At 39.8% G+C, this 27471-nt stretch overlaps 1 protein-coding gene across 1 annotated transcript; it reads left to right on the forward strand.

Moving 5' to 3' along the window:
• Positions 1-2418: 2418 nt before the first annotated feature.
• PAFAH1B2 (platelet activating factor acetylhydrolase 1b catalytic subunit 2) lies at positions 2419-26304 on the forward strand. The gene is made up of 6 exons (XM_059070191.2): positions 2419-2864; positions 8347-8434; positions 16568-16657; positions 17473-17589; positions 19196-19318; positions 22900-26304. Exons 2-6 carry the CDS (start codon positions 8354-8356, stop codon positions 23176-23178), a joined length of 690 nt encoding a protein of 229 aa, XP_058926174.1. The 5' UTR covers positions 2419-2864; positions 8347-8353; the 3' UTR covers positions 23179-26304.
• Positions 26305-27471: the final 1167 nt, after the last annotated feature.

A 27471-nucleotide genomic window follows, 5' to 3' on the forward strand; every position in this document is an offset into this window, starting at 1 on the left:
GACCATACAGTTACTGATTGAAAGAAATCAAGGCAAATGAAAATGCGTTAATTTTTAAGAATGGGAGTGAAAAAATTTTTTTCTGTTGAAACATTTCTTAATGTTATTTTAACAATAAATAAAACTCTGAAACTCTTTTTCTAAAAACTATCTGAGCTTGGGCTTCCCTGGTGGCGCAGTGGTTGGGAGTCCGCCTGCCGATGCGGGGGATATGGGTTCGTGCCCCCGTCCGGGAGGATCCCGCATGCCGCGGAGCGGCTGGGCCCGTGGGCCGTGGCCGCTGAGCCTGCGCGTCCGGAGCCTGTGCCCCGCAGCGGGGGAGGCCACGGCGGTGAGAGGCCCGCGTGCCACAGGAAAAAAAATAAATAAATAAAAAAATAAATAAATAAAAATAAAAACTATCTGAGCTTGCGTTCTACCCACAGAAATTCCCTGAATTCACACTGTGTGTCCATTCTCAGTCCACATAGCTTTTCTTCCTTCTTTTCATATCTTAAATGCCAGGTCCCCTGAAGTCTCCCAGTTTAATTACTGTAAGTAATGAAATGCCAAATAGTCTCCTAAATTCCAGGCCACTTGGGTGGTGTTTTGACACTCATTCTCAAAGTCCTAGGTTTACATTTGATCATGTTTACATGACTCCAATCAGTCCATAGACCTTTTGTCAGGGTTTCTATATTTTCTCCCTTTGGGTTGGCATGCAGTCATGAGGTAAACCAGAAAGAATCCGGATGGAATCATTAAACCCATCATCATTAATGGAAAGACAACTTGAAGGGCAAGCTCCTGATAGATTTCAGTCAATTTGTCTCATAGTCAGAAAACAGCTATTTTTACCTATCACTAGCTGTATAGTGATATGGAAAACTGTATGGAAAACACAGACCCTGAATGGGGCCCAGGGGAAGGGGAGGTTGTGTGTGGGAAATGAGGAGTGAGATAGTGTTGTATGCCCCAGAATTATGTTCCTGCAAGGAACTGAGGGGATAGTGGAGGCTTAGAGCTAAAAAGAACCTCAGCAACGACCTAGTCCATCCCTTTCACCTTGCACATTAAGAAACAAAGGCTCAAAGAAGTAAAGTGAGCAATAGCCTTCAGAGAAGAACCCAGGGCACCCTGAAGCTTAGTTTAGGGTCCTTTCCACTCTACCACCTGCATTTTTTAAATGAATTATTTAGAAAGCTAAAACAGACATATTAGGAGACAACCTCAATACATTTCAGGGTTCGGTGACATTCAGATTTTGCCAAAACACTAAAAATTGCCTGAGCCATAGAGGTATTCAAATATTGGCAGAGGCTAGTTTAACCAGCTCTAGTGTTCCCTGGGGCACACTTCCCTTGTTTATGTTTCTTAATTAAAAAGTTGAAAACAAGAAAGTATAAAGATAGGTCATAGGTTCCACATAGGCACAGATTCAACCCTTGATCACTCATTCTTGGTTGAGCAATACTTAATGAGTGTCTGCTATGCATCAGGCAGCATGCCAGGTGCTGGGAATCCACACAAGGTCTCTGCTCCCTCAGAGCTTAAAGCATAGCAGGGAAGACAGTGTATTAAAGTAGTAATTACATTATAATGTGTTGAGTGTTAAAACTGAGGAAATTCAGGATTCTATGGATTTATCCCTGGAGACTAATTCAAGTTGTGTCTTCTGTTATCAGTATATTTCTGGGCTCTTTTTATCATTTGAGTTCCCCAAACACAAATTCTTTTCGATAAAACATTTAAAGCAACAAACACTTACCTGCTGGTGTGCCATAAATGTGTGAACATCTGCAAGAGAATTCTGAGGTAAATTAGCGTCTTTATAGGTGGACAAATTATTTTGGATTATATACATCTGATAAATTTAGTACCATTTGACAGTACAGGCCACCTGAAAAATAATTTGACATATCTTGAAACTTTAGGCTTCCAGGTTTTCACAGTAATTCTTAATGGCTTTTGTCTGCAAAACTGACCCCCCTGATCATTTTCAGAACTCCGGGAGGCTCCACCAATTCAGACAAGGGTCTTAACGAATACTATCCATTTTTAAAGGGCCAGCTAAGGGCGCTGCTCCACCAAACGTTTTCATAGCCTGCGTACATCTTTCGCCCCTCCTCTCTGTTATAGATTCCGCATTTATATAGGATTTAGCACATCATCCTTTTAATATTAACTGTGTGTGTATATATATATATATATATATATGTCTTCCCCGAAACTGGATGGATCTCTAAGGAAAAGACAGTCTCTCCATCCCCCTACGGTATCACCTTAAGAGGCGGTCATCCAAAATACGTACATTCATCATAGAAACAGAAATTCCACCCATAAATGTAAGGGACTGCCTCATTAACCTTGGGGCCCTATTTCCCTCCCACTGGCAGCAATCTGGTTTATTCCATGGGGTGGAGAAGGAAGCCAGGTTGGCGGGGTGGGAAGGGAATGGCGTCAGTGCGAGGTCACAGCACATTGTCCCGAATGCCATCTCAACACTACGGTGACATGAACGCACGACTGAGGGATGCAGCCGGAGAAAAGACAGAGGCCCAAGTCGCGCAGACTACATGCAAAAAGAGGGCAGGATAGAGAACAAAGCGTGGAACCTTGCGGGGCGTGCACCTGGGCGCCAGCAGCGAGCTCCCGCAGAAGGAAAGTGAGGAGAGGCGAGCCGAGCCAAGGCCTGGCAGGATGGGGCGGGACTTCCGGAATCCATTTGCCTGAGTGGCAGGGGAACCGGAAGTGGGGGCGCTGCAGCGGGTGCTGAGGCCGGAGGAGGGACGCGCCGGAGCGGGGCCGCCGGGACTGAGCGAGCGACAGACGCGCCACCCGCCGACGCCGCAGCCGCTTGGGGCCCGCACGGACCCTGTGCCTGAGTGAGTGCATTCCGGGGCTTAGAGAACCGGTGGCTTAGAGGTGGGGGTTGGAAGAGGCTGCGATTTGTTATTGTGAGAGGCCCGCGACCTCCCCTCCCCCACCCTGCCGGCCCCTCCCCCGCGCCACCCCTCCCCCCCTGACCCTTGGGGTGCCTCCCGCGCTCTCCTCTTCTCGGCTGGCCCGTCGTGGGTTCCCTGGCTGCCCGCCCTGCTCCCCGCACCTCCAGGCCTCTCGCCGCCACCTCAGAGCCTTTCCCCAGTACCCCACGCCCAAACCTGCCGCCTCCTCGGCCGCCCAGCCGCCCCGCCTCTTCCCGCGGCCGAGCACCGTGGCGGGGCGCGCCGCCCGGCCCGATCCGGCTCAGCCCGACCCCCGGAGCAGGCCGCCCTGCATCCCCCGCTACCGCGGCCCGGGGCTCGCCGCCGCCAGCCCCATTTCCAGCCACGCTTCTGCCTCGGGTCTCGGCTGTTGCCTTTCCCTCCTCCCCGAGGTTGAACCTCTGACCCTTTTCTCCCCTTTCCTCTGTCTGAGAGGCCGTTGGCGCAGGCTCAGACCACTTACTGTTTTTTTGACGGAGCACTTTTTCCCACCCGTCAGAAACTTCTCTGTTACCTACTCTAATATATTCAAAAATCCATAGGCTGTCACGACTCAGAAAGGCTTATTTCTTAGAGGACTGTCCGGTCCAGCACCTCATTTTAGAGATGAGGCCCAACGAGGCTGGTGACTTGCCCAAGGTCAACCAACTAGTTAAACCTACCAATGGACAGGTTTTCTTAGGTGCTTTTTGCCTGGTACACGTCCATGTACCAGATCAGGATCTTCTGGCCTTCAGGTTTGTGATGTGCCCGTTGCACGGTGACTCACTATTCTTTCCATACCTCCCAGGCCAGCGTTGCTTTTCATAATGTGTATACAAACCTTAAGAAAACCAAACACATGAAGCTTTGGCCTCTTACCCATGGAGAAAGGGAAGACCACCTGGACCCACCCTAAGGCCTCATTTCGTACAGCTTTAAATGGGGGGGGGGGTCATGTTGGGGGAGTGGTAAAGGTATGGAGAAAACACGGGTTATTGTCCCCTTGAGCATCTGAATACGCCTTTGCCTTGCATATGCCTTGTGTCTTTGGATTCTTCTGGGCACATTGTTCTGATATAAAGGTTGCCTCCTTGTGCGGGAGTAGGGGAGGAGTATGAAATCATTGTGCTTTAATGTGTTGGCTTGGGCATTTGATAATAAATTCTGAATATGCTGGAACCCCGGGACCCATCCACCAGCCCACTGAGGCAGGGTACTAGGCATGAGGCCTTCCTTCGCATTTAGAATAACCCTGCCAGCTCCATCTGAAACAAAATGAAGAGTCTTTGAGGTCAGAGTGGAAACATTCTAAATCTTAATTCTTAGTGCAACTTTCCCCCTCTGTCTGTTTCCTGGTTAAACTAAAGAAACATCCAGCTCAGCTTGAGTATTTATAATTCTTTGTTGTTGGAATTGGTTTTTGATTAGACAGACACTACACCACGCTGGTATAAGCATTTGGAAATTCTGGTGTTAAGACTGTCATAGTCGGAGTTAAGTAGAGAAGACAGAAAATGCAGGAAAATTGGGAAATGCTGTGCAAGTCACTTACTCCTCATCTTCCCAGAGAACTCATTTTAATGGACAGTTAAAGCTTCCCTGGAAGAGTATGTCTCCTGATAAATTAAATTCTTCAGAGCTTTATCTCCATTCTGTTGGGTTTTTCTAACTGAACATGCTGTTTGTGACCTCAGGAGTTAATGACTTGCTGCACAGAAGTGATTATTATGAATCAATGAGGTGAGATGGGAGTCAGATCCCTCTCTCTTGCTACTTTTTCCGTTGTTACTAATTACAGCGTTCTGAATACTTCTGTGCCACAATATTGCTCTCTACGGGAGGCAGGAAACCCCAAATCCCTCAGATTTTTGTGACCCACCGCAGGCTGTTCTCTGGATGGCTCCTTTCATTTTTATTATAAACAGTACACAGTTTTTTAAATCTAACTCCCCAATTATTTGAATCCCCTAAATGCATAGTCCCCAGCTTGGTTCTTTTTTTTTTTCTTTTCTTTTCTTTTCTTTCTTTCTTTCTTTTTTTAATCCTTTGGCCACACCGCATGGCATGTGGGATCTTAGTTCCCTGACCAGGGATCAAACCCACGCCCCCTGCACGGAGTCTTAACCACTGTATTGTCAGAGAAGTCCCTCTAGTTTGGTTCTTAAAGAGGAGATTACGTGCGTTTGCCCCTCAATTGTTTTTTTATTTTTTTAACCGCTGTTTAAAAATGTTACCAAGCCATAGGCACAGGTAAAACTGAAAGCTACTTTGTATTGTAAGATTTTTATTTGGCAAAATAATCCAAAATCCAAGTGTCAGAAGGCACAAAGAAACAAATTTTGCTCAGAGGAGGAAGGAGGATGACCTTGTTTTCATAGTTAAAGAAGGAAAAGACTAGCTAATTGGGAATATTGTGCTAAGTTCTCTCAGTTTTACCTGCCTAGTAACTTTAGATAAGTGACATTTTGTTCCTCAGTTTCTTTGTCCCTATAGCTTTTTCATTTTGCTCATGACAAAATTTAGGACTGAGATGAAAGTGTTTTGCTCAGGGTATCAGAATGCCATTAAATTTGGGTAGTAGTAATAGGATATACAAGTGAATTGACTTAGTAAATTAGAATTTATCATTGTTTCATACAGTCTTTTCTATATAGAGCCTAATGCCCTTTGCTCAAGAGTAATAGGTTTTGGAGGGTAGTATATCACCCTGAGTTCAAATCCCAGCTCTCCCTATCATGGAGCAGTTTCCTTAAATCTCCCTGAGCTTCAGTTTTATTTAAATAACAAAGCTCCTAGCACAGTGTCTTGTAAATAGTAAGTTCTTAATAAATCTTTATTGCAGTTATTATTTTTTGATCAGTTGTTTACCTGTTGGAGAAACTAAAAATCCATATCTGTAAATTGAATCATAGATCTAAAGAGATGTTATAGTTTATATAGACCACTGGTCTTGAAAGTAGAGTATGTGTGCTGCCCTGGGATGTATAAGGAGATCCGTTGGAATATAGGAAAATATTTAGAACCTCTTTTTACATTCCTTTTTTTAACATAAAAAGGAAAAAAATTACAAATATTTAATATACAAGTTAACAGCAATTTACATCTAATTTATAAATATACATATATTGAGGAACATTTCAAAAAGATTCTAAAACATTAAAAAATGTTTGAATCCCGCTAATCTGGGCCAGTCTTTACTCATATGCTTTAGTTCACTTTATGCTTTTCTAGTAGGTGTTCACCTAGTCTCTGCGGTCCCATGGGAGGAATCTGCCTTGAGAGACAGGTCATGTCATTTGCAGTTCTGTTTGTTAGAAATTTGCCTCACTGTACATTGCATCTACTGGCCTTGTCTTCCTATTTGGGGATATGCAGAATAAGCCTAAAGTCCCTTCCTAGTAATCTTCAAATACTTTGACAGCTATTTGCCCCATGATTTCTTCTTCCCCAACCAGTTTTTCTACAGATTATAAACATACCTGTTCCTTTCAACTATTTCTGATATGACAGGTTTTCTAATTTCTCACCATCTTGGCTCCTTTCCTTGAAACACCCTCTGGTTTGTCAAAATTCTTAAGTTTTTCAACAAAATCTGAACATGGTGTTCCAAGAACTGAAATGTAGTTGGAGTGCCTGCATTGTGTGTTTAAGTGGTGAGGGATGAATTTGGCTACATTTTATTATGGAGGCACCTCATATGTACAGTTTTGTCATCCTTGTTCTTTTAACAATCCCCAGGAAAAATGGTTTCAATTACAGAATCACATAGTGAGAGGGGGACAGATTATTTTTCTCGTTTTTAGTAGTGATCGCTCAGTTAAGCCTGTGTCAGTTAACTTTTGCCTCAAAAATACCTAACATGTTAAGAGTTTCTCCAGGTGGGAAAATAAATGAGAAATGGTTGGGTTTTTTAAATCTATTTTAAAAGTTAGGAAATAGACTTTTTCAATTAGTGAGTGGAAAATGGAGCTGTTTTGTTGCTGTATTTCTTTACATTATATATCTAATTTTGAAATCCAGAAAATGGGAAAAGTTACTCCTTGTTGGTCTTAAGGACAATAGAGCTTTTTGATCAGCGGGGAAGAAAGTTACTTACTAAAATTAAAATGATTATTAAGTGCCATATCAGATTTAACCTGAATAGCCAGACTTGAATCAAGAATTGAACGTAGACCCCAAGAAACTTTTATATAGAAGATGTAGAATGTTTTATTGGCTCAAAACAAAAAGTTTCTGTGTGGCTATTTGTTTTAACCCTGTAATCCTTTTTTTGTTTTCTTTTATGTATCTTCTGATTTTTCCACACTTTTCTTAGACAGTGAAACTCCAAACAGATATCATAGTCTGCTTGGAACTATATAGGTTTGCCTTGCAGTTCTTCCCGATTCTTGCATTTTACATTGATGATTTTAGCTCCGTGTGGTATAAGTCATAAGTCTTTTGGGTGAAATGGTTAGATATAGGTCCCCTTTAGGGAGTCAGCGTGAACTGGTTTGTGATCAGTGGGCCAGATGTGACGTAATTGGGGTCAGACAAACCTCATTTCAGTCACTGAACAAAGTACCTAAATTATCTGATCCTCATTTTCTTCATTTTGCAGTACTTTTGTGAAGATCGGAGGTGGTATGTATAAAGCATAGAGTAGATAGTCCTTCATAGGTAGCTATAATTTTCTGATAGTTGCTTTTTTCTTTTTTTTTGGCGGTACGCGGGCCTCTCACTCTTGTGGCCTCTCCCGTTGCGGAGTACAGGCTCCAGACGCGCAGGCTCAGGGGCCATGGCTCACGGACCTAGCCGCTCCAAGACATGTGGGATCTTCCCGGACCGGGGCACGAACCCCTGTCCCCTGCATCGGCAGGCGGACTCTCAACCACTGCGCCACCAGGGAAGCCCTGATAGTTGCAAATTTTAGTAATCTAAAGTAATATACACAGGTTGTGAGTGATATTTTACATCTTTAGTCAGATATAGGCTTAACCCTGAGCCCAATTTGTTTTAGACCTAGTGTCATTTGGAACTAATCGAATTTATTTACATAATTAGTGTTAAAATTGTTTGCTTCTGACAATTCCTTGTCATTTGGTTCTTACAATAACATGTATTTATGAAAAATTAATATAGGTGTAAGGTATATACTGATGTAATGCATTGTTCCTGAATGATATTCAAACCTGTCTTGAAGTTTAATAGTGCTAGATATTTATGAGACTTAGGCAAGTCATGTCTGGACCTCGTCTCTGCTGAAAATAAACTCCAGTTGCATCGTTTCTAGGCAAAACCCAATGAAATTTATTTAATTCTTATTCTTATTTAAAACCTGACATGTAATATTTAAGTAAGTGGTAACAAAGAAACATTCCTGTCAGTGAACAAAACATAACATGGACATTTTTTTCCTCAGGTGTAGAATGAGCCAAGGAGACTCAAACCCAGCAGCCATTCCACATGCAGCAGAAGATATTCAAGGAGATGACAGATGGATGTCTCAGGTAAAAGGAGGTGCACGTGCATTATTCACATAATTGAGTCTCTTCAATTTTTAGAGTCTTTTGACCAGAGCTACAATGGGGTGTTTTTAATGGTCAACAAGAATTGATTACTGTAAATAAAAATCTAATGTTAGAGATGTCATTCCTAATCACCATGTGATGTTGGAACTGAGGAATATATTGAGAGCATGGGCATTGCGTACTGTTAATTTTAATAGATGACAGTGTCTCTACAGTATTCTTTCTTTAAGCTTTTCTAAATTTTGAAGTAATTTCAAAATTATACAAATATTACAAACACTTTAGAAGGAACTTCCTATATCCTTCATCTAGACTTGCACTTGTTAAAATTTTGCCACATCTGCCTAATCATTCTGTCTGTATCTGTTTGTACTATTTACCAACTTACAGTTTTTTCTGAATCATTTGAAAGTATGTTGCAGTCATCACAATGCCCCTTTACCCCTAAGTATTTGAGTGTGTTTTCTGAGAACAAGAACCTTTCCTTACATAACTACAATACAGTTATTAAAATCAGGAAATTTAACACTGACATTATACTGTTACCTAATCCAAAAACCATATTCAGATTTCTGTAGTTGTCCCACTAGTGTTCTTTATATCAATTTTCTTCCCAGTCTAGGATTACACATTGCATTTGGTTGTCGTTTCTCTTCATTCTCCTTTAATCAGAAACATTTCTTAGCCTTTGTTTTTCATGACCTTGACCATTTGGAATAGTATAGGGCATTTATTTTGTGGAATGTCCCTCTCTTTTCTCATAATCAAGATTCACATTATACATTTTTGGCAGGATTATCAGGGAAGTGATGTCTTCAGTGCATCACATAGAAGGCATGTGATGTTGATTTGTCTCATTGATGATGGTAGCTTTGATTACTTGGTTAAGATGGTGTTGGCCTAAACCAATTCTATTTCATTATAATATGGTCCCACAGGTTCTTATTTTAGTCAAGTGGGTTATAATCCACTGTAATTTTGAAACTCATTGTCCAAGGTTTAGCAAGTGGGAATCCCTTCAAGCTCTGGCCCCTTTGCCCCCTCAGTATGTCCCATTGTTTTTTTTTTTAGCACTTTTTTTTTCCAATATTTGTAGCTTGCTTTTAATAACTGTTATCACTTAACAATAACTATATTTAACCTTTATCTGTTTCCACCTGTATTACCTTTTGAAAGTTCTATATGATTTTAAGTCCCCAGAGTTTCCTGTTTTAGTATTTAGTGATTCTCTTTATACTCTTCATAGTTGTATTCTCTTTCTGTTTTGGTCATCACACTTAAAAATCAGTCTTTCAACTAGCTTATTTTGAGTGGTAGTTTTTTATTTTGACTGTTCTCCTATGGATCAATTATGTGATTATTCTTTCTTAATCTTCCTCATTTTGTTTATATCTTTAAAAAAGTATTATGAAATATTTTGAGCATCTGTGTATTTGCTACTCACCCTAAAAAAGTAAAACATTGCTAAAAGAATTGCTGTTCCCTGTATACCCCTCATTGATCACATTTCTTTCTCTTTCCTACCTCCCCACCCCCAAGCCAGTAATTTCATGTATTTACATACTACATATATAATCTCTAAACAATATAGTTAGTATTTTTGCACCTTTTTTTATTAATGAATTTATTTATATTTGGCTGTGTTGGGTCTTCATTGCTGCATGTCGGCTTTCTCTAGTTGCGGTGAGAGCGGGCTACTCTTCATTGTGGTGTGCGGGCTTCTTCTCATTGTGGTGGCTTCTCGTTGCAGAGCGCGGGCTCTAGGCACGCAGGCTTCGGTAGTTGTGGCACACAGGCTCAGAGGGTGTGGCTTGCGGGCTCTAGAGCGCAGGCTCAGTAGTTGTGGCGCACGGGCTTAGTTGCTCTGCGGCATGTGGGGTCTTCCCAGACCAGGGCTCGAACCCATGTCCCTTGCATTGGCAGGTGGATCCTTAACCACTGCGCCACCAAGGAAGTCCATTTTTGCATGTTTTTAAACGGTAAATAGTATCTTTCTGAATGTATTTCTTTCTGCAGTAATCATACATATTAAAAATATAGCTGTAGTTTATTCATTTTTTTTCTCTTTAAGTATTATTCAGTTATTTTATATGAAAATACCACAGTGGCTTGTCTGTTATCTCATTGATGGGCATTTAGGTCATTTATAAGTTTACTAAAAGTAGTAACTAAAACTAGATGCCTTTGTTGTTTCTAGCATAAATTAGAAGACTTTAAATGATTAGCACTGACTGGGAAAAAATTAGTCAAATGGAAGAAAAACAGATACGAATATTTAAATTTTTAAAAAAACTTGGATAATATGGAAGGACTAACTTATATTAAAATATATTATATACCCAGATCTTGGCTTTTAAATACCAAGAAAGAAATACCAAAGAAAGGAACCAGGGCTCCTTGGAGAAATGATTGATTCTATAGCTGGAGCAAAGAAAATAAAAATATGGGCCTAGAGCATCTTGTAGTGCAAGAAAGCAAGAAACTACTCAAAAAAGAAAAGGGAAAAAAAAAGATGGATGGCAGGAATATCACTGAAGTGATGGGTCCCCAGTGCATCACATAGAATACATGTGGTATTGGTTTGTCTCATTGATGATACTAACTTTGACCACCTGAAAGACCTGAAAGAGCTCCCAAAGTGCAAAGTTGAACATTTTGAGCAGTGTAGCAAATGATGTTATTATTGGTTTATAGCTGAAATAATAAAATAAATGTTCATTAATCCATTCTGCTATAAATAAATGAGTGGATGAATAAATAAATAGGGGAGAAGAGCTAAATCTTCCTTACAGAATAATTTTAATTAATAAATGTAGAAGTAAGGAGGGAAAAGAAAATCATGTATAGAACACTGCAGTAATAATTACTGTAGGCAAGATCCATTGATGAATACTAACATTAGTGGACACAACTTTAAGGAGAAATGGTATATTTGCCTAACCTTAGAGTATCTCCCTGTAAATTACTTTGGTGGTTTTAAGATACGCCCACATATTTTTTGATACCCCTCCCTCTAGGAGGTGGAGCTGAATTTAGTGTCTTGCTTCTAACATATAGAGTATGGAAGGGAAAATAATAACTTGATAGTGGAGAAAACTGGCAAACACCACCTTACCCAAATGATCAATATTAACATCACCAGTAATAAGTCATGTTCCCTGATATGATACAACAAGGGCACATCACCTCTGTGGTGGTCTTCCCCCAAAATCCATAACCTCAGCCTATTCATGGGAAAACATCAGACAGACCCAAATTGAGGGACTGTCTGCAGAACACCTTACTGCAACTAAATGTGTCAGGTCATGAAAGACAAGGAAAGACCAAGAGACTGTCTCATATTGGAAGAGTTAAAGGAGATGTATAGATTAAATACAATGTGATATCCTGATTGATTCAGGAAATGAACATTAGTGAGATCTGAATGAACTTTATTTTAGTTGATAGTATTCCCTAATGTTAATTTCTTAGGTTTGACAAATGTGCCATGCTTATATAAGATGCTAACATTGAGGGCTTCCCTGGTGGCGCAGTGGTTAAGAATCTGCCTGCCAATACAGGGGACACAGGTTCAAGCCCTGGTCCGGGAAGATCCCACATGCTGCAGAGCAACTAAACCCGTGCACCACAACTACTGAGCCTGTTCTCTAGAGCCTGCGGGCCACAACTACTGAGGCTGCATGCTACAACTAATGAAGCCCGTGTGCCTAGAGCCCATGCTCCCCAACAAGAGAAGCCACTGCAATGGGAAGCCCATGCACCACAGCGAAGGGTAGTCCCCACTCACCGCAACTAGAGAAAGCCCGCGCACAGCAACGAAGACCCGACACAGCCAAAAATAAATAAATAAAAAGCAAATAAAATTTTTTTAAAAATCCTTACACCTGAAAATTCTGTTTTTAATAAAAAAATAAAATAAAAGATGCTAACATTGAAAGAAGCTGAGTTAGGGGTATATGCAAATACTCTACAATCTTTTCAGGTCTTCTGTAGATAAATTATTTAGAAACAAAACATTAAAAGAAAAGCGGTCATGATTAAAACAAGTATTGAAGTGATACTCAATACTACTCACGGAGTATTGCTAAAATATCCATCCTTATTCTAGACTTAAGTACCACATATCAAGAAGTACCTGGAACAGTTGAACATGTCCACCACCACCACAGGAATGCAGTCAACAAAATCCAGACTATGAGAGTCTATAGGTCAGACAGTCATATTCCTTAAAAAAAAAAAAGTTTGGGAGGTGGTGGCAGAGGGAGGGGGAACCTATAGATTAAAAGGGATTTAAGAGACAAATTGTCTGGATCCTGATTTTAAAAAACAAATCATAAAGTAAAATTTTGTGACATTGAATTTGAACACTCACTAGTTATTTGTTGATAGTAAAGGATTACTATTTTTTTTTTTTTTTTTTTTGCGGTATGCGGGCCTCTCACTGTTGTGGCCTCTCCCGTTGCGGAGCACAGGCTCCGGACGCGCAGGCCTAGCGGCCATGGCTCACGGGCTTAGTTGCTCCGGGGCATGTGGGATCTTCCCGGACCAGGGCACGAACCCGTGTCTCCTGCATCGGCAGGCGGATTCTCAACCACTGCGACACCAGGGAAGCCCTAAAGGATTACTATTAATTTTAGAGGGATAGAACGGTTATTGTGATTATATATATTTTTAATCTTTTAAGAGCTACATGTTGAAATATTTATACATGAAATGTTATATCCTCAGTTTGCTTCAAAATAATCTAAGAATGGGGTGGGGCAGTAGTTTTTGGAATGTTGAAATAATAGTGGCCGTAAGTTAGATGATTACTGTATCTGGTGATGGATACACAGAGATCCATTGTGTTATTCTCTCTGCTTTCCTGTACGCTTGATATTTTCCATAATCGTAAGTTTTTTTTAAGGGTGATATTAAAAGACTGTAGACAAATTTTTTTTTTTTTTTTTTTTTTTTTTTTGCGGTACGCGGGCCACTGCTGTGGCCTCTCCCGTTGCGGAGCACAGGCTCCGGACGCGCAGGCTCAGCGGCCATGGCTCACGGGCCCAGCCGCTCCGCGGCACGTGGGATCTTCCCGGATCGGGGCACGAACCCGTGTCCCCTGCATCGGCAGGTGGACTCTCAACCACTGCGCCACCAGGGAAGCCCCTGTAGACAAATTTAATAACAGTTCGTATCAAAACATTAACCACGGGCTTCCCTGGTGGCGCAGTGGTTGAGAGTCCACCTGCCGATGCAGGGGATGCGGGTTCATGCCCCGGTCTGGGAAGATCCCACATGCCGCGCAGCGGCTGGACCCGTGAGCCATGGCCGCTGAGCCTGCGCGTCCGGAGCCTGTGCTCCGCAACGGGAGAGGCCATAACTGTGAGAGGCCCGCGTACCGCAAAAAAAAAAAAAAAAACAACCATTAACCACCTAAAGAAGGCTTAGCAGCAGACTGACAGAAATATTTGCAGTAAATATTACAGATGAAGCATTGATAATTGTTTCTTGTATTATCAATAAAAATATCCTCAAATATACTAGATAAGTGTCTCAATGAGCATGACAGGAGCTTTAACTTTTTGTTTCCAAAAAGTACAGATTAAAACAATGGGAAAAGAAAGGAGGGACAGAAAAATATTAATAACCCGTGCAGGTGCAAGTATAGTAAAATGAGTTCTGATACATTGCTGGCATCAGAATAGATATAGCCAGTAGCCATTTTGTTAGTAATTTGGAAGTATATCCAAGATCCATGAAAGTGTTAATCCCCTTTGCCCTAAAAATTCCCAACCTGTAAAAGAAAATGTGTGTGTGTGTGTGTGTAAATTTCTTCATCTCAGTCAATAGGAGGCTTATGGCAAATCTGTCATTAGGATAAAGAGCTAAAAAAAATGAATGTGCCACTGGATGCATCCAGTAGGATATTAAGTGGTGTTTAAAATTATGGTTATAGGGAATTCCCTGGAGGTCCAGTGGTTAGGACTCCGGGCTCTCACTGCCGAGAGCCTGCGTTCAGTCCCGGTTGGGGAACTTAGATCCCGCAAGCTGTGTGGCGCTGCCAAATAAATAAATAAATGAAGTGTTTTTTTTAAAGAAATTACACGATAAAATTTTTTTAAAAAATTATAGTTATGGGGCTTCCCTGGTGGTGCAGTGGTTGAGAGTCTGCCTGCCAATGCAGGGGACATGGGTTCGTGTCCCGGTCCGGGAAGATCCCACATGCCGCGGAGTGGCTGGGCCCGTGAGCCATGGCCGCTGAGCCTGCGCGTCCGGAGGCCTGTGCTCCGCAACGGGAGAGGCCACAACAGTGAGAGGCCCGCATACTGAAAAAAAAAAAAAAAAGTTATGAAAATCATGTAGCTACATAGAAAAATATTTCTAATATGTTAATGCAGTTATAATGGCTGCTCTTTATTGAGTACCTACTGGGTGGCAGCCAGAAGCTGGGCCCCTTTTATAGAACTCTCATCTTCACAGCTCTAAAACAGAGTTGCCAGCAGATAATGTAAAACAAAACTCGGGGTTATGTACTTGCTTAAGGTCACTGCACTAGAAGGTAGATAAGCTAGACTTCAAACATAGGTTTTTCTGTCCCCAAAGCTATTGTGCCTTAAGGAGATATATATACGTTTCAACTGTGTTGTGGGGGGATGTGAAAAAATAATGAGAAAAAAATACCCTAAAACGTTAATAGGTACTGGGTTAAAATGGTAGGATTATAGATGTTTTGCTTTGATCTTTTCTGTTTTTCCAAGCTCATTGCAACTATTAGGCTTAAAAAGAAAATTTAGAGTACTTAAACCTTTAGAACAGCGGAGCTTAAATTCCATGACATTCTTTAAACGTAAGCTGTTTTGTTGGTATTGAGAGGTAGTTGGCACTTTAGCATACACAGTAGAGAGACGATGTGATGTGAAAGAGCACTTACTCAATAAAACTAGCTAAAGTTTTATTCTTGCTCATCTTATCCCTTCAGTTTAAAAATACTTACTGAAACAATAGTAATTTTAAAAAATTGTTGACACAAGACATGGACCCAAGAGAAAAGAAAAAGTTATCCCAAATCCTGTCACTGTAAAAGAGATGTCTTAATCGTCAAATTATTTCCAGAAATATTTTTGTATTTTCACCAATAGCAGTGAAAGATCTCGGTTTCACCACAGTGTCATCTGCACTTGTATTATCAGCAGAAATACTTAAATAGTAACTCCATCTTAATTAATTCCTAGGGGAAGCATAATTGAATGTAGAGTTTGAGAAAAAGAAACAGTATTCAGATCTTTCCGTAGAACTGGGTTAGAGACCTGCTAAAGCATCATGTTAATTTGTTTCAGGGATGAATATAAAAATTGAAACTATGTCCTTCAGTTTAGCATCAATGGGTAAAATCTTTTTAAAGGTGTCTGATGCCTTAAGAGCAAGGAGAAGCATGCCAGGGCTAGGTCACCCTTGCTTAGAAACTTGAATTAGACTGAAAAAGCCCGAGTCCCAGTTTGCCAACATCTCACATTTAGAGGTTAGCAGACATTTTCAAAGGCCATATTAAAATCATTCAAATGAAATGCATGCCTTTTGATTGGATCCTAGTTCAAAAAATAAATACATATAATACTTTTGGAACAATTGTGAAGATTAAATGTTAGATTTTATGGGATTATTGTTTATTTTCTTAGATGTGATAATAGTTCTGTGGTTTTATAGGAGACTCCTTATGCTTAGGAGATGCATGTGGAATATTTAAAGGTGAAGAATCACAATATTTGCAGCTTACCCTCAAATGATTCAGCAAACACACAGATAAAGCAAGTGTGGGAAAATGTTATTGTTGAATGTAGGTGAGTGTGTACAGGTGTTCATTGTATTACGTCAGCTTTAAGTATATTTGAAATTTTCTTTAAAAGAGGTGGAGAAAAAGGTAAGCTTTTTAAAAAACATGAGCGCATTTTTCTGTTCTCGTTTTCAAAAGGGCCCAGGAGTTAATAGCAGATTGAGAGGAATCAGCTTTAGGGACAGACCAAATAGAATGTTTAACAACAGAGTAACTGGTTGGACAACTGTTCTGTCTAGGCCAAGAAATCTCACAGGGAAAAATGCCAGTTTCTGATTGTTCTTTCTTCTTCACACCAGCACAACAGATTTGTCCTGGACTGCAAAGACAAAGAGCCGGATGTCCTGTTCGTGGGGGACTCCATGGTGCAGTTGATGCAGCAGTATGAGGTAAGGTGCAGGGGTGAGGGTGGTCCTTGGCTGCTCTTATCAACACATTCATTGATAACAGACTTGCATTCATTCCACTCTAGTTCAGAGTAGAAGGGAAATCAGACCTACCTGATGGGATTCTTTGTGCCATCAAGCATGATGAGACAAAGGAAAAAATACAACATTATTTATAAATAAGCTCCCTTTTTTGCCTTGGCTTCCAGGAAGCTTCACATTATATTTGTTTGTTTATATTTGTCCTAGTCATGATTTTCAATTCTTATTTGTATTTTACTATTTTCTTATTTGTATTTGCTCATTTATGTTTGTGTTAGTCATGATTCTCAGTTCTTATTATTTGTGTTTTACCATTTTTATATTTTATATATTTTTGTAGTGAACTGGTTTGAATCTTTTTGAGGTTAGGCATTCTCCCAAGGGAAATTTAAAAGAAAAGATAGCTTTATATCTTTTTGGCTCAAGCACTCTAAATTTTTTCATCTCATGTTTCTACTTCACCCTATTCCTTTAAATGGTTGAATAAAGGGAAAGGAGAGTTTATTGTTGGCAGCTTAGTTATAAATGTTGGTACCTAAGTGGCATCAGCTTGAGCTGTGACTCAGGTCTTGAGCTGAGATCTAAAGCTGCACTGAAAACTGAGTTACACAATGGCATCTTCAAAGCCCTTTCAGCAGTTGGTAGCATACGACTTGCAGTGTTACATTTGAATACAGAAAAGGGAAACATTTCAGATGCCTCCCAACACATTGCAATTGAGGGATTTTATTTCCCACTAATTTCAGCTTAAATAAATCAAGTTTTTCACTTTTCAGATATGGCGAGAGCTTTTTTCCCCACTTCATGCACTGAATTTTGGAATTGGGGGAGATACAACAAGACATGTTTTATGGAGACTAAAGAATGGAGAACTGGAGAATATTAAACCTAAGGTGAAATGAAACTTATTATTATTTTTTCTAAAGAATATCCTTAATCTTGAGTCTTTTGCAGATAGTTAAATTGTCAGAAACTGGTAGTAAAAAAAAAAAAATTGCTTCTTTAAAGAGTTATTTCACTGTTGTTCTTTGCTTCGTGCCCCTTTAAGTTAAATGATACTGTTTAAGAACATTCCAAATACTTGCTTAATTAAGAATCAGTGTATTGCTTGCTTGGTTTGTACTTGTAATTGTTATAATTATCTTCTGCTGTAGGAAGAGATTTGATGCTAGTAAAGTATGCTATGCTGTTGACCTGAGGCAGTATGAGGGGGAAGGTGCTCAGAGGTGGGCCGTGGGAGCAGGGCTATGATTCACTTGAGGACGTAACTTTGGATCCATTTAAACATATAAACAGATTGGTAATCAAGGCCTCCAAGTTCTTCTGAAGAAAATTTGAAGCAGATGTGAACAAATGTTCAGCCTAAACATGTACCCAGTGCCTTGTAGCATTATCAACATCCTGAGTTGGCACAGTGCATATAAATTTTTTCAACCCCAAACAACAAAAAGAAAACAAAGCTGAGCCATTGATAACAGTTGCTGTAGTTGAAAGTATTTTATTTTTGCCTTTCTAACAGAAAAACTCATGCATAATCCTTTCTTTTGTGACAGGTGGAAATTACTTTGGGTTACATAGTAAGATGTATGTCTCTAGGTGATAGCCACCTTGTAAAATTATTTTTTTGAAGAGAAGAACTTTTAAAAACTATATCCAGCCTCCACCCGGCTGACTCTTTTCCTTGTGTAAAATCCACTACACTCTCTTGGGTACTTTTATTTTTTCTAGAAGGTACTTTAACTAAGGGAGTCTTAGGATGTTGCAAGTATTTTCCCCCATGTTTCTTAGATTACACTTTCTTTTTTTCTTTTCTTTTTTGACTTGCAGTGGTTTTATTTTTATACAGTTGAATTTATTATCTTTTTTGTATAGTTTCTGGATCTTAAGAGATAAGCCTCCAACTCCACATAAAAGAATTTTCTCATCTCTTCCTAGTACAGTTTTCCCACTTAAGTGTTTTTCTGTTTGGAATTTATCCTGATGTATATGAGGCATACATTAATGTTTTAAGATGGCTGCCCTGTTGAAGTTACCATTTGAGAAGTTCATCTTTCCTTCTTTGATTTTTTAAAAAATTTATTTATTTTATTTATTTATTTTTGGCTGTGTTGGGTCTTCGTTGCCGCGCGCGGGCTTTCTCTAGTTGCGGCGAGCGAGGGCTACTCTTTGTTGCGGTGCATGGAGTGCACCATTGCAGTGGCTTCTCTTGTTGCAGAGCGCAGGCTCTTAGGCAGGCGAGCTTCAGTTGTTGTGACTCACGGGCTCTAGAGCGCAGGCTCAGTAGTCGTGGTGCACGGCCTTAGTTGCTCCACGGCATGTGGGATCTTCCCAGACCAGGGCTCGAACCCGTGTCCCCCGCATTGGCATGCAGATTCTCAACCAATGCGCCACCAGGGAAGCCCCTCCTTCTTTGATTTTTGAAATAAGATTTTCAACTAACTAGTGGACATTCCTGAGTATTTGTCTTTTTTCTCTTTTTCTTCCTTCCCTCAATTATAGGTCATTGTTGTCTGGGTAGGAACAAACAACCATGAAAATACAGCAGAGGAAGTAGCAGGTGGAATCGAGGCCATCGTACAACTTATCAACACAAGGCAGCCACAGGCCAAAATCATTGTATTGGTATGTGGTCTTTGGGTGGGTGGAGACCTTGATGTCATTAGGTAAGGTGATCGCATTTTTAGAAATGTGATCACTCATGAACATAGAGAATCTTTAGGTTGGAAGCAGTTTATCATGCTCCCGAGAAGCTCTTTGATATGTCCCATCGTCTTATTGGTCCCATTTCCTAGAACAACTGTGGGGTCATCTTTTTTCTGCTCATCCTTGTTTAGAAGTGGAAATCCTCTTTGTTGCCTCAGGTTGCCTTAATTTTTTTTTTTTTTCCCTTGACTATCTTCTGATAATTTTTTAAGTTGCATATGAGACTTTTCCTAGTTCCTGAGTCTCTTTTTATTAGACCTGAGTTTGGATTAGCCTAGATGTGTTGTTTTGTTCCATTGTTAATATGGTAAGGTGGTGTATTTATCAGAATCTCTGAATTCTTTAAAATATCAGAGATTCCATCAGGAAGAAAATGGGTACTTCATAGTCTTACCACTAACAGGAAATGCTACCCTTGGTAGAATTAAAGCATTGTCTTCGTGGTCTCAGCGATAAACAGCTGTCTATTTCAGTGTTAAAGTTTACCTGTAGATATTCTTAACCTAGCTAAAAATGTATGTTTTTGAGAAATCTGACATGTATTCAGTTCTTTAATGAGATATAGTGTTAATAAGGTAGTCATTTATTCAACAAATATGTGAGAATCATGACGTACAAGGCACTAATCCTAGGTCCCGAGCATACAAAAATGAGTAAGACAGTTCCTCTCAAGGCGCTGGTGGATGGACACAGCAATATAAACAGAATTATTATACTGTATGCTAGGGGGAGAACAGGGTATATTTTAGACATAAAAATTGACATCTGAGTTTAGTTTTAAGTAATTCATTGGTTTCCAGACAAATAGAGAAATGAAAGAAGAGAAGGTATTACGGAGAAGAATGAGAGAGAGCAAAAGGGAGGGAGGAAGAAAGGAAGGAAATGATCAAAGGCTTATACGTGTATGTGTTTGTTGGGTGAGTGAAGGAGGGTGCTAGAAGAATTTTAGGGTTATCATTGGAATAAAGTTCAAGTCTGGGATAGTTAGAGAGAGGCCACAGCTAGGTCCCATGTTAGGAGTTTGGATATTATCTTATGACAGGGTTCTGGGGAGCCAGGTCTTACTTTTTTATTACATGGTATTTAATTAATTTGTTTATGTATTTATGTATATCCTGCATTATTCCAGAAAAGACTACATTGTGGTTAAGAGTCCATCTCTTTTTTTTTTTTTTTTTTTTTTTTTTTTTTTTGCGGTATGCGGGCCTCTCACTGTTGTGGCCTCTCCCGTTGCGGAGCACAGGCTCCGGACGCACAGGCCTAGCGGCCATGGTTCACGGGCTTAGTTGCTCCGCGGCATGTGGGATCTTCCCGGACCAGGGCACGAACCCGTGTCTCCTGCATCGGCAGGCGGATTCTCAACCACTGCGCCACCAGGGAAGCCCCAAGAGTCCATCTCTTAAGTACAGTGGGTGGTACATTGTAGTTGCTTAGGACATACTTGTTGCATGAATGTTGCTGAATAAATCCTCCATAAATATTCTTTGTTTCAACAAGACTTTTGAATTTGATATATGGTGGTGGTATCTACAATACTAAAACATTGGAAATAACCTAAATAATCAACCCCATGGGGGAATAATTGCACAAGTCATTGAATATAATAGCACTAATCATATGACAATTAGGAGGACCGTGTGAAAACAGAATTTATGATGTATTTAAGTGAACAGTCCGAATACTAAACAGTATGTATATTATATTTAGAATTGCTTGAAAGTAAATATGCAAATTGGAAAAGGAAATAAAATTAAAATAGTTGTTACATGGTAAAGGAATTAGGAGTGTAATTTATTTGTCTCCTTTAAAATAATATTTTAACAATTATCAGTTATTATAGAGAAAAAATCACATGGCATACCCTTGATACTCCTTTATTAAGGAAAATGTTATGCAAGTATATAAGCTATTTTTCTTATCCTTTCTTGACAATCCCAATAGGTATGGCGCCCTGCTCTTGAGGCGTAATCCTTTTTTATGGCTTTAATTACTATGGTATTCTTCGAAAGTCAGAATAACATATGTATTTATTCGTCACTGGCCATCCTTCCTGGTTGCTCATTATATCTCAACCAAACTTTGATGTGCCAGCGCTGAGGGCTGCTTTTCTTTGTTAACTATTAGGTGCAGAGCCTTATACTTTTAACAGTTATATAAACTAGGGTTTAGGATTGACCTTGTCTGTGCTTGACAAGGATGAAAGGAGATGGATTGGGGTAGCATATTCATAATTCTCTATAGTTCTCTTTGGAACTTTACAGTCACACAGTAAGTTAATAGTCGAGGTCCAATGTTTTGCTGAAAAAATTTAAAGCAGACATGAATAAGCGCTTACTTTGGGCATAAAAATTTTTTTGATTTTTTTAGTAGAATGCCTACAGAAAACCCGTTTTTATGACATAAGACCTTTTATCATACCCTGTAGGAGAAACAGGTGACAACATTTTTGCCTAAATAACAGTAACTTGCTGTGTGGCATCATTAGCTATAAACCAACTAAAAGGTTGGGGATTTCTGACAATTTTATAATTGGATCAGTTATCTGTATAAAGGCCATTTCTAGTTTGAGGTGATAAAACCTTGCACTTGCCATATAAGAGCTGGCTTTTATTTACTATAGTAGAAGGACAGACATCTGATTTATCTGAAAATTATATTAGATCATTAACAAATAAGTTAAAAATGAATTTAGAACACATCTCTGTTTTATACTACCAGATATGTGGCTCTGATTCATCAAGACAGCATTTGTTCCAACTCCATTTCTCATGTGTTCTAGTGTAGGTTCCGTGTGGCATTAATGAATAGATGTGTATTTGAGCTAGATTATTCTAGCTATGTGGTGGACTATATGGAGGATAAATTGAAGGGGTAATACCACTGGAGGTAGGAAGACCAGTCAGGAGATTTTACATTAATTGAGGTGAAATTGGTAAGTTCCCTAGCCTTAGCGGTGTCTATAGTGAGAAAAAAGAATGGATTGGAAAAATACTTAGGATGTAAAAGCTGAGTGATTTAATGATGAATAGATAAGGTACATGGGATGAGAGACTCAGGGATGTTGGAATGATCAGTTGACACAGAGAATGTAGAAGGAACGTAGTCTATGGGGGAGATGATGAATGGGTTTTTGGATGTGTTAAGTTGAGTGTGCCTCAGGAGCATTCAAGTTTGGTTCTATACCTGGACGTTCAGTACACAGTTCTGAAACTCCAGGAAGAGATCTGGGCTACAGTGTGTAGGGTGGAGAGAGTACTGGGCCAAGGACAAAACCCTGAAGAATACCAGCAGTTAAGGGACAGGAGGAGGAGGAGGAACTCAGGAAGAAACCTAGGAGGAATAGTCAGGGAACTTTCATTAAGACCAGTCTAGTCCAGTGTTTCAGAAATCAAAGGTATAACAAGTGCCAAGTGGAGAGTTCTAGGGATATTTGAAATCACAAGTAAGTAGGAAAAAACAGTGAGTCTTCTCATCTTATATTCTTCTCTGCTCTTCCCCAGGGTTTGTTACCTCGAGGTGAGAAGCCCAACCCTTTGAGGCAAAAGAATGCCAAGGTGAACCAGCTCCTCAAGGTTTCCCTGCCGAAGCTTGCCAATGTTCAGCTCCTGGATACAGATGGGGGCTTCGTGCACTCGGACGGTGCCATCTCCTGCCACGACATGTTTGATTTTCTGCATCTCACAGGAGGGGGCTACGCAAAGATCTGCAAACCCCTCCATGAACTGATCATGCAATTGTTGGAGGAAACACCTGAGGAAAAACAAACCACCATTGCCTGACTGGCTCCCATCAGTGTTAATAGCGTCCCAGCTTCCTCAGATCAGTTATATCACTGGCACTACAGAATCCTTCTCTTTCTTAAGGCACTTTGCATTGTAGAATGTTCCTGGATGTTCATATCTAGTGTTTGAAGGGGAGGAGGGATTTTAACTGGTCCTGTACATAGAAGGTTTGTTTGACACAGGAGAAAAATTAGCCAAGGAAGATGGTTGTTTAAATTCATTGGAAACCAGAACGGGACTTATTAGTTATATGTGTGACACATTCATTGACTTATCACTGTTTTTCCTAGGACAACATCAAGCCTAAGTACTGAACAAAATGAAGATTCTTTCCTTGGCCTTTCTTTCTATGGATTATGTCATATATAATAATAATTAGAATAACACCTTCTTGGCTTTAAAACAGATGTTTTTCCAGTTTTTAAAGTTCATAATTTAGCCTTTTGTTTTTTATTTTGCTTTACTCATACGTATTCTCAATGTTATAGCAACATATAACATCAGATTGAACATGCTTGTCATTCAAATATGGGAGATGCTATGGTTACAGGTGAATTTGTTCCACTCTGTTAATCTTTCCCATGCTTAGCAGTGAAAAATAGGTTTTGCCCCATTTGGGGGACTCAATGGAGGGTATTATTTTTATGCTGCTGAATATCATGTCTGTAATAGACCCATGCATGCAGCCTTTCCTCTATTCCCCCTCATCCCCTCTTTTTTTTGGTAGGAGGGGTCCTTGTTAACATTACAAGCTTTTAACATGTTTTTGACCTAGGAGCTCTGTTGCTGGAAGTATAAACCCCAGCCAGTTACTCTCATGATATTACTGCTGTGTAATTCATTCATGTGTGGTGGTCTGTGCTATAGAGTCTGTGTAGTGCTATCCATATTCAGAGTTCTGGTTTGTTTTGTTTTGTTTTGTTTTTCCCTTAAAACCTGTTACAGTTTTCCTTCTTTTGGGGGGAAAATAAAATCAGAACTCTGTTTCCCACTCCATAAGCCCTGACTTTATTTCAAGTTTTGTAGTATTTTAAGGTGTATATTTTATTTTTATTGGCTTAGTTTTTAAATTATTATTAGTCCAGAAAAATTTGGCCTCTTCTTATGGGGAAATGGGGAAACTGTTCCTCCGAGTAGACATTCTGCTTGATCCCACTGTTTTAGTAAAAAAGAACTAGTAAAAAAGAACTTTGTTTAACCTTCAGGATTTCTCCTTCATATATCTTCATCTGAGAATTTCTTTCAAGAGAGCTCTTTATAATCTTAATGGTTTGTTGAGCTACAAGAACTGCCATTTAAAAAATAATAGGATAACAGGTGGTTTATTGTTTAATATACCTATGGAATATGTACAAACTGGATTTACAAATACTTTAAACTGGACCAGGTGGATATTGAAGTAACCCATCAAAATGTGTTCTGCAGTGATTCTGCTTAACGTTCAAGTTCAGTAACTGAGGCATATGTTTCTTACTCTGCTTGCAAGGCACATGGCATTGCTTTTGTGTGTTGGAGGGGCATTTGTGGTTTGTGCTAAGAGCCGCTTCTGACTGAAAGGGATAGAACTTGGGCTGATTTTTTTTTTTTTTCCTCGTCGAGGCTTTTTCTGGGAATTTGGTTTTTTGTCTTAAAAACAAACAAACAAACAAAAAAAACCTTTCCTGAATGTATCATGTCTTCATTAACAACTGAAAATATATGTGGTGTTTACTAAACTTGTTTACTATATTACATTTTCCTTTTTATTTTTAGTAGCCCAGGTTCTTGAGTTTTTCAAGACAGATTTTTTTTTTTCTTAGCTAAGGTATAGTTCTAGGGAGGAGATTTAATTAAGCCACAATTTTGTGTGTGAAAAGACAGTTTCCTATCCGGGTCTTGTTCTGTTGTCAGAGGGAAGGAATATGGTCCAATCAAACCCCATTAGGTTACTCCTGCAGCATGGCTTTTAGCTTCTCTCTTGACTAAGGATCAGATACCCCTTTGTGAGCTGGCCTTCAGCTCCTTTGCTTCTGTGTATAAACCTTGGATGTTAACTACATTTTATATTTACCAGAGCTATTTGAGCAATAGTATTTGAACCACTAGCCTTTTAAATAAAAGTCTGCCCCATTGCTGATGTGCAGATACTGAGTCCACTTTGATTTCTTGCCAGCTTTCTTTGCACTGCTTTAGGCAAAATGTGATCATCTGTTTTTCTTTGATTGACACCCCAGTTTGTTGCAGTGACAGAACTTAATGCTTAATCTTTGGATTTCATATATATATATATATATATATGAGAAATATATACACACTCATACATGAAGTTTAATGCACTGTCCAAGTGAAATGTCCTAGTTGTCCTTGTGATTAAGGGGCCAACTTTCCAGGCAGCCAGCAGAGGTGTTAATTCTGTTTGTCTCCCAGCAAACTTTCATTCCTTTGCCCACCCATTCCCACTACACTAGATGGCAGCTGGTGATGGCACAATAAAGATTTCTGCAGTCCCATCTTGAATGTGGCAGGTTGAAGATGTCCTGCCAGGGGTGATCTAGGGCATGTTGTTTTGCTGCCCACATATTCTAGACTGCCATGGGCAGTGCTCTGGCTACCACCTTGAGTCTATTTGAACATCTGTCTAAAGCTGAATTTTTTGTCAAAAACCTTAACCCAACAAAACAAATCTTGAGTAGCTCATGCCCTGCTCTTAGGAATACTGTCGTTGTTTAAAAATAATGTTCAACTTTCTTTATCTTTTTTAATTTGTTTAACCTAGTCACTGTTTACAGTTGTATGCTAAAGCCTGAAATATTGTCTGTGCTGTGGTATATGAGCATTGCCAATTTTATATTTATTGCAGTGAAGAAGAAACTAAAGATACATGAAAATGAGGAGCGTGGCTGTGCTCCTAAATCTGTGTGGGTGCATGTGGGAGAAGTGAGTTGGGATCTCTTGAAAGGAGGCTTTTTGGGGTGGGGTCTCCCAGGCTTCTCCTTGGTGTTCCTGCTGGGGGATCACTGCTGCTAGTTGACTGGACCTCCCCAACGGAAGTTTGTGATTCCGCTTTGGCAAAATTTCATTGACTAGTAGAACTCATTCTGTTTTAGTGCATATTTCAATATAAATGTAAACATTTCACTCAAACTTGCTGTCTTCCTGTCTCCTTTATCATAGTTTGAATTCCAGTGAAGAGAGAAGGGATGGTTTTTTTTCCTACCTTATCACAAACAAATTGGATACTTAGATCATCCTACTGCTTTTCTGTGGAACTGAATGTACCAAGCTGACCCTCATCACTTATCTCCTTGGGGGTGCAGAATGGCAGGGTAGGATGAGCAGATAGAAGGAATCCCAAGTAGATAAATGGAAGTATTGTCAAGCGAAATATTTCAGATTTGTTAATAGTATCTGGTAGTTAAAAACAATTAAGTCATTAAATTGACCTCTTGACCCTTTTTCCTAATTTCAGATCTTTAGAATTTTATTCACGTTAATTGTCCCAATTTCTATAGTTTTTCCATTCCTCATGCTAATAATCACCAGTTCTTCTTTTTTACACTTTGGAATATTTCTTTCTACTGTTACCCCCAGCTTGAACTTAAGTGCCTCAAATAAATTGGAGTATTCTGAGTTCCTGTGTCATCTAGGGAGAAAAGCTTCAGGGATAACATTTGCCATATATTAACCACCTAAGCAATTTAGGTAGGTGCATTTCCACTTCACTGTTGGCTGGGAGGCCTGGAGAAGTTTTCTGTCTTGTCAAAGATGAGTCATGTAATGTAAATGGTTGAGCTGGGATTTGAACCCAGCTTTACCTGACTTCGAAGTCCTTTCTTTTAACCACTACTCATTCAACCTGGGGTGTCCTTTTAGCTCTAGATTCTGATTCATTGAGTTCATTGCAGATTCGTCCCTAGTTTCCTTTCAGTTGAAAGTCTTGGGAATGAAGTGACAATCTTCTCACCTGGACCAAAGGCAACAACAGCTTCCTTCAGTCTTTCTGCAATCAATATACTCCCTTTCGATTCCATCCTCTACGTGGCCACGGAATTATTAGAATTTATTTAAAGTGCATTATCTGGCCATCTTGTTTCCCACCTTAAAACCAGCAGAATATAAATTGTGTTTATAGAGCCAGGAATTTTTGGTGGTGCGCGTGAAGGGGTTCAAAGACTGGCAACTGTATTAACATGCCAGGAAGTTCAGATCGACAGGAGGATACTACTTGGGTAAGTGAAATCAGATTTAAAGTCTAAAACAGGAAAGTGTAAGTATAGTCAGTAATAAATGGCAGAATGATTAAAATAGGAG

This window comes from Kogia breviceps, chromosome 7 (genome assembly GCF_026419965.1).
Source record: "Kogia breviceps isolate mKogBre1 chromosome 7, mKogBre1 haplotype 1, whole genome shotgun sequence".
Classification (NCBI taxonomy): Eukaryota; Metazoa; Chordata; class Mammalia; order Artiodactyla; family Physeteridae; genus Kogia; species Kogia breviceps.

Excerpts from the sequence above, each read along its gene's own strand:
- PAFAH1B2 (XM_059070191.2), top strand. The coding sequence starts at position 8,354 with ATGAGCCAAGGAGACTCAAACCCAGCAGCCATTCCACATGCAGCAGAA. Across the intron at positions 8,435-16,567 it reads ATGACAGATGGATGTCTCAG|CACAACAGATTTGTCCTGGA; the intron begins GTAAAAGGAGGT and ends TCTTCACACCAG. Across the intron at positions 17,590-19,195 it reads TGGAGAATATTAAACCTAAG|GTCATTGTTGTCTGGGTAGG; the intron begins GTGAAATGAAAC and ends CCTCAATTATAG.